Source organism: Balaenoptera borealis (assembly GCF_965194805.1).
Source record: "Balaenoptera borealis genome assembly, chromosome: 7".
Classification (NCBI taxonomy): domain Eukaryota; kingdom Metazoa; phylum Chordata; class Mammalia; order Artiodactyla; family Balaenopteridae; genus Balaenoptera; species Balaenoptera borealis.
The window spans coordinates 119367376-119385924 of NC_138864.1; the positions used below are offsets into that span (position 1 = coordinate 119367376).

At 37.2% G+C, this 18549-nt stretch overlaps 1 protein-coding gene across 3 annotated transcripts in view; it reads right to left on the reverse strand.

Annotated features, from left to right (window-relative positions):
- Window positions 1-18549, reverse strand: part of TPK1 (thiamin pyrophosphokinase 1) — a 344192-nt gene that overhangs the window by 186901 nt on the left and 138742 nt on the right. For all 3 annotated transcript variants that reach the window (XM_082400500.1, XM_082400498.1, XM_082400499.1), the window contains exon 5: window positions 386-458. In XM_082400500.1, coding sequence (XP_082256626.1) covers window positions 386-458 — 73 coding nt within the window. The remainder of the gene's footprint in view (window positions 1-385; window positions 459-18549) is intronic.

Genomic DNA, 18549 nt, shown 5'->3' on the forward strand with positions numbered 1-18549 from the left:
GATTAAGTAAAATACAATACATTCATTAAATGAAATTTAAAATGATGTGTGAAAAATACGTAATTAATGAGGATGTAGACAATATAGTATATTTTTAATGAGGCATAAAAACTATAAACTCATTTAAAATATACACGCTTAAAAGACTAAGCATTAATGTTTAACTGATGGTCATAGAAATTCTAAGATCGTGTTCCCACTTGCCATTTTCTAAATTTCCATTTGAATGTGTATGACAATTGCTAGAAAAATACTTCTTAAGTAACAAAGTAACCAAACAATGAATTTCTCAATCCCTACACATACACCCAGAAAACCAGGGAAAAAACATAGGAAAAGCAATCAAATGAGAAAGACCTTAAATATAGAAGTGTTAATGGTTTACCTTAATAGCGTAGTATTCTCTAACTTCAGGCCTAATAGAATCAAAGTCTCCACTGATGAATTCAGGCAGAAAGCTGAAAGAAAGAGTTCCAAGTAAGTCAACTATTAAAGCCTACTTAGTTGCTAACCTTTAAAACTATGATTATAAGGACCAGAGAGAGAGCTAATGTACTCAAAAGGAAAAAGAAACAGAGCCTATTTTCAGAGTGAATGGGATGTTATGTCTTATACGCTTAGTTTCCATACAGTATGATTGAGGGCAACTCCACATATCCAACTAATGCGTCAACTTAGTCTCACTATCAGTCAATATTTATCTTGCTTAAAAAAACATATAAAGGGGCTTCCCTGGTGTCGCAGTGGTTAAGAATCTGCCTGCCAATGCAGGGGACATGGGTTCGAGCCCTGGTCCGGGAAGATCCCACATGCCGTGGAGCAACTAAGCCCATGTGCCACAACTACTGAGCCTGCGCTCTAGAGCCCGTGAGCCACAACTACTGAGCCCACGCGCCTAGAGCCCGTGCTCTGCAACAAGAGAAGCCACCACAATGAGAAGCCCGCACACCGCAACGAAGAGTAGCCCCGCTCGCCGCAGCTAGAGAAAGCCTGCACTCAGCAATGAAGACCCAATGCAGCCAAAGATAGATAGATAGATAAATAAATACATAAATTTATTTTAAAAATATATATATAAAGATTAAAGAAGATTATTGGTTTAAAAAAAGCTCCCAGTTGAAAACCCTAACACAAAGACTCATAGTCTTTGCATAGTACCTTCTACAAATAGATACAAACTTTGACAGTATTTTACCCTTATACCAGTTTAAAACTTCCAGCAGATTTGAACTGAACAAATGATGATGAGGATTATGCATTCTTTGTAGAGCAGGAGTCAGTTCAAAAACATTTTCTAAATATCCTACTGACATACTTCTAGAAATAGGAATCTTCTAGATAGGTCTGTAATACCACACAGGTCACGGTTACTAAATAAAGAGAGAGAATTCCCCCAAATGGATGTTTCTAATTATATCACTGTTACCTTCTCTTCCCTACGATTTATATTTTTTCAGAATTCATTTTGGAAAACCTACCTTACTGTATCTACATAAGCCATCTTTTACTATTTTTTACATAAAACATTGACATGACCTGGTAGAATTTCTTCCCACGTTTTTTAAAACACCTAACTGTGGAGAAATAAAACTTCCCTGGACTTCTCAGTGCTCTTGCCAAACGCTCTTGCTTTCTGAGCTTCCGAAGTACATATGATATAAAGAAGAGAATAGTTGCTTTCATGTCTTCCAGAAATATTCTGCTCTTCATATACCGTAAAAATTAGGTCTAGCTTTTTACCTAATTCTTCTGATTCAGAATCATAATATAACTTCTATATGTCTTCTCAAGATGGCCAAATTGTTATATAAGGAACCAGGTTCCTAGTTAAAGGGAGACTGAATATTACTGCTGGGCATTACACGTCAAAAGAGATAAAGTCCCAGAACCTAGAGACATCTCTAGGTCATAAAAGCTAAGACACACGGAGCTATGTGGCTCCTGGAGAGATTTTACTGATATAAATTGTCAAATCTGTTGGGGTTAAGATTCAGGCCCATAAAATTTCCACCAGAGACTCTTTCAAGAGGGGACAAAGCACAGCTGATACCTCCCACTTAATAAGTTAAGGGAAAATATCATATTTCCTTGTCTTTCACATATGGAGTATGCAGTATGGTAACACAGAACCATTGACCTATCACTGCATGAGCCAAGGGATAAAAACTAGAGCACAGGAATTGATGCAATATCAAAATATAACTGGAAGTGGTGCAAAAGGCAAGGAAGGCCTTCATATCCAAGAGGAGGTTGATAGGATTCCATGAAAGTTAAATATTTAATACTTGTTTCATCTAACTTTTATTAGAGGTAATTAAGAACTCTGAGCTTCTCGTATACACATTCAGGATAAAATTAATAAGGAAGAGTATTTAAAAACCCATTACTAACCTTGTTCTTTTGTACAATGTTTTTAAGTTCTTAACCCAATTGGAAATAGTACTTCTTAGGTCAACTCTAACTAGTCTATGTTGGACCAGCTCTTCTTTGAGCTGTACATCTTCTTAGGACTAAACGGTTAAGAGAAAATCTGACCACAGAGAGTTCTGTTCCATAGAAACTGCACAGTTTTGTCTTTTCATTAAACAATGATAGTTACTTATTAAAGTGTTCAATTGATTTCAGAAACATTCACTGAACATCAGCCATGTGCAAAAAACAACAGTTCTCAGAATAAGGCAAAACTGGGAAGTAAAATAGGTTTCTAAATCACCTTGCCTGGTTTCAACATCTTCCTACAAACTTTTCTCCTCAAAACGTCCCTACCATAGTATCTATGAATTTCAAATTTTCATTTTATACCTATTTTGGTAACTCCCTTATATCTTAATTAGGACTAAAAATAAGACTATTAGTTCACATCTCTTTTTTTCTTCCTGTTGCAAAAATTAATTCATTTTCAAAGTTTCTTTCAAATGCCTCCACCTACCACCATTCAACCATACACAAGTTAAAACACATGTGGATCACAGAATATTCATGCTTCTTATAGTCTGAATGTTTATGTCCCTGCAAAATTCATATTCATATGTTGAAACCCTAACACCTAAATTAGGAGGTAATTAGGTCAAGAGGGTGGAGCCCTCATGAATAGATGAGTGCCCTTATAAGAGAAACCCCAGAAAGCTCTCCCCACTTCCATCACATGAGGACACAGCAAGAAGACAGCCATCTATAAAATAGGGAACAGACCTCACCATACAGTGAATCTGCTGGCACTCTGACCTAGAACTTCCCAGCCTCCAGAACTGGGAGAAGTAAGTGTTTGTTGTTTGTAAACCATCCAGTCTATGGTATTCTGTAGGGATTGAGACGTTGCTGGAAAGGATAAAAGGAATCATTCCTCCAATACCTCCATTATCCTTTGAAAGGAACTGAAATCTAAGAAGTCAAGTGAGTTTTGTGTGTCAAGTGAGTTTGGCCAGTACTTCACCATGTAAAGCAGTCATTTTAACTTAGGACTCTGGTTCTGTGCAGTCCGAATCACGTGACTTCCTAGTAAGACCTACTCTATGTTCCTCCACAAATTTTAGCGCCTCAAATATCAAGAATCAATTTGGCAGTTTCCAAATACTACATTTTTTGACAATAAATAAAATGAAAAATGAAAGCTGATAAATGTAGTCAGCTGAACATCTATCCCCTAGGATATATCATCTTAAAGAGCATTAGATATTTTTCTTACTCTGCAATTAATGAAGGAAAGCAATCATGTAAATTCACTTATATAGTCATGTAAAATATTAACAGGAAAACAAAATTATATAAATAAAAGATAACCAACTTCAGTAAATTTTTAATATAATTTTCTCCAGTATAACAATAGATGCTTTTAAAATGAATGAGGATGCTTATTTCTAAAAAGACTCATAGCAAAAATATACCTGGTATACATGCTGAGATAACTAAAATAATTATAACATTTCCTGATATAATACACTAGTTTTTGAATCTTCCTGAAATGTGCTTTTGGACGTTGCAATTAAAAGCCCATCTAACATTTTCTGAGGCACCTGTTGCCAAGGCACCTGGGCATTCTGAAGAGGTACTTATTGGGGATGACACTTCACAGATGTAGAGGAACTATATTATGATATAAAAGACAGTGTACACAGAAGATAATTTTCAAAACTATTTGGAGACTGACTGCACATAGCAACTGATGAAGAGTAAATGGATTTGTGTCACCAGTGATCTCATTTCTGTCTACTGTTGATGTACATCACACCAGTGGACCTCTTCTTGGTACCCTCAGTCTACCAGCACTGACTCGTTAGTATTAAAAGGTGTTACAAACTCTATAAAAATGGCATAGACTCTTTTGATATTTACATTTTAAATATTACTGCACTTGCTACACACTAATGACAACATAAGAGATCAAAAAGAGTTGAGATTAATTCATGAGCTAAAGATCCATCACATGTAATAACTGAGAGAAAGGGTGACACATATAGAAGATATACTTAACCATGGTGTGTTACAACACAATTACTGTCTTTCATAAGACATTTTCTGACCACAGAGCCTTCTTTGCTCCCAAAGAAGATACAACCACTCCCTTCCAACTTCCATAGCAGTGAATCTCTTACTTTCCACTTCATTTTAAGCAATCTCTGTAAATGTCTTTTAGCTTCTTCTAGACTAAGTTCTTGGAGCAGGAGCTCTCTGATTGATCTTGGTATTCCCCAAAGCACCAGGTACATAGATGGTGACAATAATGTAATAAAGTGAAAAGGCAGAGGAAGAGAAGCAGGAGGGATGAGGTGATGAAAGGAGGAGAAGTGGGAGTAGGAGGGAAAAGGAGAAAAAGGAAGAGGGTCGGGGGAAGGAAGGTAGGACAGAAAGAGGAAGGAAGAAGAGTGAGGAGAGGGGAGGGAAAGAGTGGAGAGGAGCAAGTAGAAAAAAATGGCAAAAGGGGAAGAAAAAGGCCAGGAGAGGGAAGGAAGGGGAAGAGGGAAGTGGAAAAGAACAAGGAAGGAAACCTTCAATATGAACTTATTATTATGCCTTCTCCCTAATTCTTAGCTTGTCCAAATTATTTAACTTTTCTGAGCCTCATTTCGTCTTATGTAAAATGAGGATAATTTGGAGTGGTTGTCAGGATTAAGAGTTAATATATGTAAAGGACTTAGAAAATGCCTGGCACACAGTAAGCAGGATTTAAGCCATTCAGTTAAAATAAAAGTTATTACTAGAGAAGCTAAGTAACTTGCCCGAGGTTAGAAGGCTAATAAGAGCTAGAACCAAATTCCACACCCAGGCAGCACCGCCTTTATTCTCTAACAGCTGTGTCTACAGCCGCCCAGATACATGCATTTACGAAATGGAGTAAGAGTCTCTTATGGAGAAAGTTCTCTACATAACTGCATTATTCCCCTCCTGATTTTATTAATCAGTGTTCATTTGGTCAACCTGTATATATTAGAAAAGTATCACTGAGGCAGAAGGAAAGAAGGATTTGTGCTCACTGCTGAATAAAGGATAGGATCTTGATTAAAGGAGTATGTTAGGAGGAGAAATTTTGAGAACATTGTTGAGAAAGAATATGGCTCCAGATACAGGAAAAAAATAATGGTATCCAATGTAAAGAAACAGGAATTGATCATTCAAAGGTTTGAGCTAATATTCTCTGCAAAACTGCATAACTTAATTAATAGGCAGGAAAAAAACAAGGGTGATCTAAAATACAATAAGTAAAAATGGTACCACATTTTCACTGTGTTTATAGATACAATCAGATTATTTTACTAAGTCCCTAATACAATAAAGGTATCAAAGATATTTAAATACAGACGGTCCCTGACTTACAATGGTTCAATCTAAGATTTTTCGACTTTAAGTGGTGTGAAAGCAATAAGCATTTAGCAGAAATCACACCTCAAATTCTGAATTTTAATCTCTTCCCAAGCTAGTGATATGACATACTCTCTTGGAGAGGCTGGGCAGCCACAGGATCACAAGGGTAAACAACTGACACACAATAATTCTCTTTTTCATTTTCAGTACAGTACTCAATAAATTACGTGAGACACTCAACACTTTCTTATAAAACAGACTTTGTGTTAGATGATTTTGCCCAACTGTAGGCTAATGTAAGTGTTCTCTGAGTTGAAGGATTACCTCGCCTGGCATAGGAAAATTTTCTTGCTACACTTCCATTAGAATACGCAACTTAACTTCTCACAAAATCTTGGCCCTTATTTGAAATCTGCCCTACTTGTATATCCAACCAGAGCTGCATGGTAATCAAGCAGCAGTGTGAATACCAAGTTACTCCATACCAGAAGCTATCAATCCCTAGGTACGCTCTGCTTACGCTTCTAGGTTTATGATTTATTTTAATGAATAGAGAAGTGGTAAAGAGAGGCACAATTATGAAATCATATGAGGCTTCGTGAAAGCATATTTCATTCTAGGCAGGAAACAAACAAACAAATGAATAATTCAGTTCTGTAACTGAGCACTCGAACTCAAAATAAACAATGCAAATTTTATGGATCAGTAAAAAGTTAAAATATATAGACAGCTACTACCGCCCATGCTATGGGAATTTACCTCTCACTGTAACAACTTGGAAAATCAGACAAAATATGTTAAACAGTGGTATTCAGACAGTGGAAAGCAGGCAGCTCAGGACAGCTGCTGTTAAAAAAAGGGAAACAAACAAGATGAGCCCCTATTATTCCTCAGCCTTCTTTCTGAAGGCAATTTCTATCTCAGAGCACAGTGAGGGAAAACTCAGAGACCTGCGGCCTCCCTAACTTGAGGAGACCAAGATTAATTTTAAGGAAAGGTGAAGGGCTTGAAAATGCAGAAAATGGAACCACACAGAGAAAGAGAGCTCTAGAAAGCCTCACTCCCGGTGAGGAAGCTGTGAAGACTGCTGAAATGATAACAAAGGAGTTGGAATTTACATAAACTTAGTTGAGAAAGCAGGGGCAGGGCTTGAGAGCACTGACTCCAGTTTTGCAAGACATTCTACCCTGGGTAAAATGCTGTCGAACAGCACTGCATGCTACAGAGAAGTCGTTCACGAAAGGAAGAGTCCATCGCTGTGGCAAACTTCATGGCGGTCTTATTTGAAGAAATGGCCACAGCCACCCAAGTTTCAGCAGCCACCACCCTCCTCGGTCAGCAGCCAGCACCACTGAGGCAAGTCCCCCCCACCAGCAAAAAGATTACGAGTCACTGAAGGCTTAGATGATGGCTAGCATTTTTTAGCAAAAGAAATTTTTGTATTTAAGATATATACATTGTATTTTAAGACATAAGGCTATTGCGCACCTAATAGACTACAGTATAGTGTAAACATAATTTTTATATGCACTGGGAAACCAAGACATCCACGTGACTTGCTTTATTACCACATTTGCTTTATTGCGGTGGTCTGGAACCAAACTCACAGTATCTCTGAGGTATGCCTGTATTTATAGAACACTCCAGCCAACAACAGCAGGTATGTACATTCTTTTTCAACTGCACATGGAATATTCTTCAAAATAGACCATATTCTAGGCCAGGGGTCAACAAATTTTTTTCTTAAGGACCCAGACAGTCAGTATTTTAGCTTCTGTGGACTATAATGTCTCTGTCTCAACTACTTAACTCTGTCATGACAGCAAGAAAGCAGCTGTAGAAAGTAGGAAAACAATGGGCACTGTTGTGTTCCAATAAAACTTTACTTCTAGGCAGCTGACCTGCAAGCTATAGTTTGCCAACTCCTGTTATGGGCCAAAAATAAGACTTAATAGATGTAATGGGACTGACATCATACAAGGTATGTTCCATGACACACAATATTCTTTCTTTTCTCACTTGCTCAAAATCATCAACTGTAAATCAGTACTTCCTGGAATGAAGTATGATCACTAAGAGAATAAGCTATTTGAGACTTTAAAATCTCCATTTATACACACAATGAAATTGTTATTAATTAAAAATCAATCATGTCATTAAAGTAGCTTGTGGATTTCATTTTTCTAAATATATTTTATCCTACTTATAATTCACACTAGCTTAATTGCCCCACTAAATTATATAATTATGTATATTTAACATTTATTTATATATACATAATGCAAATATAACCAATTTAATTTTACAATATTTTATAGTTCAGGTGCACCTCAAATTTTGAAAAATATACACTTTAGAAAATAATTTTCTCATTGACAAATGTATCATTTCCACTGTGAATCAAGACCCAAAGTGTTACAGTGAGCATTATTCTTTAAAGTAATAATTTAACAGCAATTTTATAAATCACACATTTAATCAAAAAGCTTAATATTCAGTATAACACTTGGTAAGACGCTACTACAATTGTACCAAGCATATATCAGATGCTACTTCAGAAATCATTTTACTGCCTCCCCAATGCTGGCAGTTTAATGTTATACATGCAGGTGGTGAAATGTGTTGTCGGTGGCCTTCATGACACATGGGAATGGATTTTCTCTACACAGAAGGATAAACTGGGTCTTCCCTTGTGGCTTTGCTAGATTTTCAAAGCTCAGATAACACTACATAACCAACCAGTAGTTTCGGGAGTGAGACTATTTCCATTGCAGAGAACCAGTTTACATGTTTAATTAATGACCTGTCTAGCTGGCACCAAAGAAGGACGAGATATAAAGAAGAAAAAAAATAATAAATTCAAGAGCAAAATCTAAGGTAAAAAGATTTCAGAAGAGAAGTAGTTTTAAAATTTAATATCAACTCTATGCCCAAAACGTACTGCTTCCTTTGCTCCACAGAGTTGAAGAAAGATGAAAACACCAAGAAATGAGAACCACAGAAGTAAAATTTATACAATATTTATACTAAAAACATGGAGACCAGAGTCTGCACATACTGAATCACATAATACACAAAGACAATAAACAAGTCATTAAAAAAATTTTTATATATTGCATATAACCTAGCAAGTTTTCTCTGAGGTGAATGATGTATCAAGACCTAAATAAGAGTTTTTGTGAAAAGACAGTTTTTCTACTAAATCATATTTATACAGTGGGTTTCCAGAAAACAAAATTTATAATATAAACTACAGTCAAGCACATAGCATCTTGTCATTTTATTCACTTTCATCATTCCTGCAAGATGCTATTCTTAAAAGACTCATTATCAAGTTTTAGGATGGAAACGAGGTTTTTGGATAAGAGATAGAGAGACTGGGTCACGATTTATACAGTGCTAACTGCTGCCCAACTACGCACATGGCGAGTACAGTGATTTAGTGTGAAACTCTTCTAACAAGGCACCACATTTGAGGAACATCTATTCCTGAGACTGACTAGTCATTAAGGCATCTATAAAATGGTTCCATCCATCTTTCGAAACATCTCTCTCAACATTTTCCATAAACAGGAAACAATTTTAATTTTGAAAGACTAAAATCAATATTTAAGTCTCAGAAATTTGATTTCATCTTAATACCAATGGTTAAGACAAAATAAGAACTGGAGTTTTAGACAGTTGGAGTTTGAGGTTACAGAATATTTCAGTGCCCAAGTTCAGCTGAAAGTTGTAAATGCAGAGAGAGCGCTGAGGAGAGGCCAGAGGTACAATTATATACTCGTGAATCTTCCATACATGGGATACTTAATTTATCAAAGATTTATTAAATATATACAATGTGTGCCATGCTGCAGATACCAAAGTTACAGATCCAAACAGTTCAAACTCTAAGCATGGATATTATAGAAGAGAACCACTGACACTCCGTCAAGCACAGAATGCAATAGAAGAACACAGACTTGCCAGACTAGGGGGAGCTGGCCAGTCAGAGAAAGGGAAGCAAAGGCTTGATAACAGGTGATCCTGCGTGAAAAGTTATAAATGAGTGAGATCATGACAAGAGGATGAGAGATAAACATAATGCCCGCATTCAGGCAATGAAAAGAAAAAAAGTCGGAAGAGGTGAAAGAAAAGTTAGGAAATGAAGGAAAAGCATGTGTATATACTCCACGAAGTCACTTCCTCATTTCTTAGATGACAGCTGATCTGTCTTTCAGTCACCTCTGTTCACATGTGGCTGGCGATTTTACCATCTTTAAAACACGGGAGAATGACTTAGTGCCTCTTTTAGCTTCAGGACAGAACTTTGCACACTAAATGCAATAAAAGTTGTACAATTAAATATTTCCTCGGGCTCTTAGTATTAGGTCACTTTCCCCTCCTGCCCTTTTCTGTAATTACTTATTTTCCAAAAGTGGTGAGGAGAGGAAAGGAATGAGAGGGGTTATCTGAATAGAAAGTAAGCTACGGGATTACGTTCCTAGAAGGCAGCAGTGGTAGGGCTGCAGGGTAGTGCCAGAAAATGCTACGTACACTGAGGGGACTCATGCTAAGCTTGATATAATGCAGAGTGGAAGGCTTCATCTCGTCCCATTTACAAACATGAAAGAGCCCCAAAGCATATACACGGGTTAATGCCAATTCTTCACCTTAATATAAAAGGCTAGCTCACTGAGAGTGACTTACTTTGTGGAATTTATTTGCTTTATGCTTCTCTCTGTGATTCAGTGGAGACATAATACACAGAATTCAATAAATACAGCTAGTGATAAATGCCATTAGGGTCACTAATAGGTTGTCTGCTCCTCCCAAATTTTCCAAAGCCAAGCATAATAAGCTGCCTAGCTAACCATTCTGCTAGTACAGTGTTTTTAATTCTTATTCTTCCTTTTTCCCCACAGCTTCCCTCATAGCAGGAATTAAACCTTATTTAAGAAAATGACAAAAGAATTTAAGGCATATGCTGACCTGCTAAAGTAAATACTCCATTTCCTATCCTTGCAAATTTCTGTTTTTACCTTGCTGCTTCTATCCATTATCCATGAATGTGTGAACCATTACCCTAAAAGACAGGAACCAGAGCTCAGGAAGTTCTCTACAGCCCTTAGTAATGATTTCTTTCTTATAGGAATCGGAAAGAACTGATAATCTGATGATAATGGCTTAGGTATAGGTCACCTTGAAATCGTAAAATCATTAGAAGATGAGTATCATTAACAAATGTAAAAAGCATATTACGGAAAACATTTAGAAGAAATATAAAAGACAAAGGGTGACCAACCGTGTTCAAATAAAGTTGATACCAACAGTTGATTCAAATAGAAATAAAATCAAATAGGAAAAATCAAATAAAAGATATGATACGAAGAGAAGGAATTTAAATGTGTTACTGTGTGTGTATATATAATTTATCATCATTATATAGGTATGTATGTGTATATATAGCTTTTACATTTTCAATCTTCAAAGCTTCCATATTGCTATATTGCTAAATCTAATGATCAATTCTCCCATGTTACTTTATCCATCAGAAGCACATAACAGAACTGATTACTCTCTATTCCTTGATCCCCCTTCTTCATTTGATTTAAGAACTATGGTTCCCTGGTTTTCCCTGTAAGTCACTGGTTACTCCTGCTCTGTCTGCATGATAGTTCTTACACTTCACTTGGATTTAACACTGGAGTGCCCACAGATCCGTCCCTGGACCTCTTTCCTCTTCTGTCTGCACTTACTACTAGGTTATCTTACCAAGTCATTTAAATGCCCTCTGTATACTGATCGCTCTGAAGCTTATATGTTCCCTCAACTCCAGACTCAGGTGTTGAACATTCTACTCAACATTAGATATATAACAAACACCTCAAACTCCACACATGTATCACTGAATCTCTGCTCCTTTCCCCACCAACGCTGTCCCCTTACAGTCTTCCAAATCTCATTAAACGAAAAATCAATCTTCTCTAGTTGTTCAGGCCAAAATCCTTACAGTCATCCCTGATTCTTCTTTTTTCCTCTTCATAACTGGCTTGTCAGCAAGTTCTATAGACTCTTCTTGCAGAATGTATTCTGAATCTTGCTCTTTCTTACCATCTTCCAAGCTAGAATGCTGATAAGACAGCTTAGACCAATCCTCTGCTCAATACCGCCCAACGGCTTCCCATCTCACTGAGAGTAAATCATTAGTATTACCTACAAAGGCCCTACAAGATCTACCCTCTGTTAACTTTCTAACCACTCTCCCCCTAATAAGCTTCCCCCTCATACCTGTGGCAGATGGTTTGCAAAATGATCCATAATTATTTTCCCCTCTCCATCTATACTCCTTTTTAAGGTGACTTTCCAGAACCTCCCATCAAGAGGTGCTAACACAAGCCTATTACTCCCCCACTTGAATTTGTATTAACCTGGTGACTTACTGTGATTGACAAAATACAGTGGAAATGATGATGGCTTGGCAGTTATGAACCAAGGCCTCCAATGGAGCTGCAGCCTTCCCTTTGCTCTCCCAGAACCCTCCCCTGTCGCCATGAGAAGAATTGTGGGCAAGCCTGAGGCTGAAGGATGGAGGGTAAGAGAGAAGAGTCAGGTGACCCAGGTTATAGGCAGCCAACCTTCAAACATGTGAACAAGTCCTGTCTCCAAGCTAACGTCATGAGCAGAAGTGCCTACACCCAACCCGCATGACTGACGCAAGTGAGCCCAGATCTGCCTAGCTGCCCGTAGGACTGGAAACAATAAATCATTGTTGTTTAAAGCCACTAAATTTTGTGGTGGTTTGTTATTAAATGAAACCATTCTCAGGCGTCAGACTGTCCACACAGGCAGTCCTCTGCCTACACTGCTCTTCCTGTGGGTTCCAAGCGGCCCCCCTCTTCCCTTCCTACAGGTCTTAACTCAGAAGTCACATTCTCAGTGAGGCTTCTTCCCTTTCATTTCTACCACCCTACCACAAAATATGCTACCGCTTCTCCTGCTTTTCTGTTCTCCGTATCACTAGTAATATACTTTATATTTTCATTATTTATCTGACTTCTTGTCTAACTCCATGAAACTTCAAGGAAATCAGGCTTTCTGTTCCCTGCTGCATCCCCAATTCCTACAATAATGTCTTCCATATGGAATGACTGTATAATACAAAACATGCTAAAATAACAATTGAGCATAATTTCCTGCATCACACAGCAATAAATTAACAAAGCCGGCAAGAATGGAGAGAAATGTATATGATCTTACATTGTTGATAAAAGCACAGATAAGCACAGATATTCTGGAAAGCAAACTATCAACTTGAATTTAAATTTTTTAATTCATAAGTTTTGACCTCATATTTAAATTCTCAGGAACCTATTTTAAGAGCCAGGAACTTGTACAAAGTTTTACTTACAAAACTTATCTAAGTTTTACTCATCAGAGTTATAAAAAATTATGAACAATATACATTCCTGATATATGGAGAATGGTTGATAAATAAGAACATAACAAAATTTATATTTAATGATATAATGTATTCACAATACAATGTTGATAAAACAGGTATGATATAAAATAATATATGCATAAAAATTCCTATTTTATTACATATGCACACATATATACACTCAACAAGAGAAACAAGCTTAGAAAAATATGAAATTGAAAAAAGTGTGTAAAAATATAAACAGTAAGAATCTAGGTGATTTCAGGTAATTTTTATTTTTCACTTTGTATCGTCCTGTATTCTCCAAGTTCACTGTAATGAACTTGAATTACTTCTGTAAGTGGGAGGGTGGGTTGGGGTAGGGGAGAATGTGCCTTTTAAAAAAAAAAGGAATATATAAAGGTAAAAACAAAAAACCAAAGACAAATACTAAATAATTCAGATTTGATTCATTTAAACTAACTTATTTTTGTATGTTATTATTTGTAATTATGATTACTTTAAAAAGCACTTGAATACAGTTTTGTTTAAAATTGAACAACTAAGGACAGTTTGGTTCAGACTTCTGCTGTATGATTTGGCTAAAATCTCTGGTTTTGGTAACTTCTGCCACCTGTATCCTAACATGATTCCATCCTACTAAAAGCATGAGAATGCATCAGTGCAGTGCAAGACCATCACTGCTTCCTCCCAGTGTATCACAAGTATACTTCAGAGAACAACTGCCACACAGAGGAAAGTCACTATAAACACCCTATTACTGGTAATAGGGCTCATAAGGCTACACCATTATGCGAAAATGTTCTTTCCACTGACTGATGTAATGCTAAGATGACAGAAACCATAGTTGTTTTTCTTGTTCCTAACACATGGAACTGCTCTCCAGTTACTAATAACCTACTAATTTACAGCCTAGCAGGAAAAAAAAAAAATACACACTAGATGCCGCTAGTGATAAATAAATAAGTGAATTTTGCATGAAGGAAAAAACATAATGATAGTTGTACAAAGAAGACTGCATTCTAAGCTTCTCGGTCGGCTTCAGCTGCCTTTTTAAATACTATGCTTTAAGTCAGAAAACATTTTTTTCCTGTATATAAATTTGTCAATATTTTTTAATAAAGGAACACATCTGAAAAAATGTCATCTATAAAAGACAAACCAAGGAAATATTGTAAAAAAAAAAAACACAAAAAACACTATATTATTTGATTTTTAAAGCAAAACTGTGCTCTCAAATAATGAAACCTTTTTACATATTACAAATCAAAAAAAAATTGTATTCTCTTAAACTCAGTTGTCACAAAGATCCAGATCAGGTAAAGAAACACCTATGCTGTGCAATGTAGTTTGTCTTAGTAATATTTCATTAAGAGAAACCTATTTTTAAACACAAAACGTTATCTTTAAAAAATTACCCCCCCAAGAAAAATCGTTAATCCTAAGAGTGGGATTTAAACGAGTTTATTCAGAAAAAAATATATGATAACATGAAGTCAGGGAAAATACACAGAATCCTCTGATTAACAAGTTTTTATAAAACTAAGGAAGTGTACATGGTACACTTTTTTTTAAAACTTGGGAGGAACATTATTAATAAATTTCTCTGAATGCATGAAAGATATTTCCATATGCATGACAGGTAACCATTTAATTCACTGTCATTAAGACCAGGAAGAATAAAAAAAAAAGAAAATCTCATAACTAGGGGTATTTTACATGACACTAAATATTAAGGTTGGGAGGTGCACTGGAATGAAAAGTAGGAAGGATATTGATAAAGACCACTAGACTGTCCTAGGGCACGATGGCAGCCAAAGAAAGATGTTGTGGATGGGTATCCGTAGGAAACGTTTGGTTTTGTTTATCTGTATTTGCATTTGGCTCTTCCTACCCCTGTTTACAGAAACTGACAAGTTGTGAGTCTTGATGCCAGGCACAGCCCACTCCAGAAACAGACAGGACTCCCACCACCTTGAGAAACAAGGGCATGGGCAGATATTCTCTTAACCACGTCCACCTGGTCAGTCAATCATGTACTCTTACGCAAGGAACGAGAGGCTGTTGAGAATTCATCTGCAGCACCCAGTGCCGGGCTCACAGAGATTGACTGCAAGCCTCTTCTTGTTCTTAGAACACAAACATAGCTGTAGGTCTGGTTTCCAGCTTCCTGCCTACTTCCCAAGACCAACCCCCTTAGGCTTCTCACTTATTCTGTCAATTATAACATGTTTGCAGAGTTTTTTTGTTGTTGTGTAAATTGGTCAGAGTTTTTTTCTGTTCTTTACAACCAAGAACCCAGGGACACAAAAAGTTTAAATAAAAAGAAACGAAATTGAGTTATTTGTAGTGAGGTGGATGGACCTAGAGTCTGTCATACAGAGTGAAGTAAGTCAGAAAGAGAAAAACAAATACCGTATGCTAACACATATATATGGAATCTAAAAAAAAAAAAAATGGTCATGAAGAACCTAGGGGCAAGACGGGAATAAAGATGCAGACCTACTAGAGAAAGGACTTGAGGACACGGGGAGGGGGAAAGGTAAGCTGGGACAAACTGAGAGAGTGGTAGTGTATATATGGACATATATACACTACCAAACGTAAAATAGATAGCTAGTGGGAAGCAGTCGCATAGCACAGGAAGATCAGCTCGGTGCTTTGTGACCAGCTAGAAGGGTGGGATGGGGGGGTGGGAGGGAGGGAGACGCAAGAGGGAAGAGATATGGGGATATATGTATATGAATAACTGATTCACTTTGTTATAAAGCAGAAACTAACACACCATTGTAAAGCCATTATACTCCAATAAAAATGTTAAAACAAACAAACAAACAAAAAAAAACTCCTAACAACATTAACAGAAGAGCTGTGTCATTCTCTAATTCTCCTCTTGAAAAAAAAATTTAAGAATGACTTTACTGGGTCAGAAATATGCTTTCATACTCAATCTATGATAGAAAAATACATCAAATTTTTATGGAAGATCATGCCTAATCATGGGTTTTTTTTAAATCTACGCCTTCCTTTTTTTTTTCTTTTCAATTTTATATATGTATGTATTTATTTATTTAGGCTGCGTTGGGTCTTCATTGCTGCACGCCGCCTTTCTCTAGTTGTGGTGAGCAGGACTACTCTTCGTTGCTGTGCACGGGTGTCTCATTGCGGTGGCTTCTCTTGTTGCAGAGCACAGGCTCTAGGCACGCGGGCTTCAGTAGTTGCGGTACGCAGGCTCAGTAGTTGTGGCTTGCAGGCTCTAGACTGCAGGCTCAGTAGTTGTGGCGCACGGGCTTAGTTGCTCCGTGACATGTGGGATCTTCCCGGACCAGGGCTTGAACCTGTGTCCCCTTCATTGGCAGGTGGATTCTTAACCACTGTGCCACCAGGGAAGTCCCCTAATCATGCTTTAATAACTATTAAGCACAGAGTGAACTAGTTACTGGGGATGAGAAAGAGAAAAAGCCAGACAATAAGCCTTCACTGGGGTTAAAGGCTGGTGGGACACGCAAACAGGTGATTTCAGCGTGTTGTGATAAATGCTATGATAAGTTAAGGGAAGCACTGGATAAAAGACCACCCAGGAAGGATGAACAGAGTAAAAGAGACTTGGAATAACTGAACCTAACCTGGTAAAGTAAGAAATCTAGTCAACAAATATCCTTAGTTCATTCAGGATTTATCATTTACTGACTTATCTGTAGGAAAAGTATTATTATTTTCAGAGAAAACCATCTAAAAGGAGCAATCCTGCTCAATTAAAAATATTTATTTCTCATCTATTATTTGTCAAATCTCACCCTGGGTACTAGTGTTATTTCCAAAGATGAATAAAACGAGAACAAGGAATTCTGTACAATCAAGTAGAAACACTCATCGAAAATTTCAACATAATGCGGAGTGACAGTAAAGGGCTGCTTAGAGAATCTGTGCTTGACTTAGATATGGAAACTTCTAGTTACCAGGAAACAAGACATGAGCCAACTTTTGAAAGATAAGGATTGTAACACTTAGAAGGAAGCAAAAGAAAGATATTTGTAAATGAATTTTTAAAAGAAGGGTTTTTTTTATAGTTTTCATAAATGAATCAGATATAGTGTTCTGTTAAAAAGTATCTTCATTTGATGTTAAAACTAATTCCTTGGGCTTCCCTGGTGGCACAGTGGTTGAGAGTCCGCTTGCCAATGCAGGGGACACAGGTTCGTGCCCCGGTCCGGGAAGATCCCACGTGCCGCGGAGCAGCTGGGGCCGTGAGCCACAACTACTGAGCCTGCGCGTCTGGAGCCTGTGCTCCACAACGGGAGAGGCCACGACAGTGAGAGGTCCGCGCGCCGCGATGAAGAGTGGTCCCCACTCGCCGCAACTGGAGAAAGCCCTCGCACAGAAACGAAGACCCAACACAGCCAAAAATAAATAAATAAATAAATAAATTTATAAAAAACAAAAACAAAAAAACTAATTCCTTGACATTTAAAAAAATCCTTGTTGAATATAGTTGACTTATAATGTTATGTTAGTTTCAGGTACACAGCAAAGTGATTCAGCTATATATATATATATTTAAATTATTTTCCATTCTAGGTTATCAAAACATATAGAGTATGGTTCCCTATTCTATACAGTAGGTCCTTGCTGGTTATCTATCTTATATATAGTAGTGTGTATATTTTAATCCCAAACTCCTAATTTATCCCTCCCCCTCCTTTCCCCTGTGGTAACCATGTTTGTTTTCTATGTCTGAGTCTGTTTCTGTTTTGTAAATAAGTTCATTTGTATCATTTTTTAGATTCCACGTATAAGCAATATCATATGATATTTGTCTTTGTCTGACTTACTTCACTTCGTATGATGGTCTCTAGGTCCATCCATGTTGCTGCAAATGGCATTATTTCATTCTTTTTTATGGCCCTGTAATATTCCATTGTATATGCAGACCACATCTTCCTTTACCCATTCATCTGTCAATGGACACTTAAGTTGCTTCCATGTCTTAGGCTATTATAAATAGTGCTGCCATGAACACTGGGGTGCATGTTGACATTTCAATGGGCATTCCAATGGTATTTTAAACAATATGCTGAGGAGGAGACCAATATGGCACAAATATTTTAAATAATCACTGACAAAGAGTGCTAATGCTTAAACAACCTCCTCCTTCATGGCTCCTCTAGCCCTAAGTTGCACACCCCAGCTGTCAAGCACCCCTACAAGGTATTCAGCAGAAATGGATGAACCCTGATATCCAAGGTCAAAAATAAAGAGCTCACTGGTCTAAACCCCATGGTGAGAGACAACACCTTCTTTCCCATAGTCCAGGCAGAAGCACTATT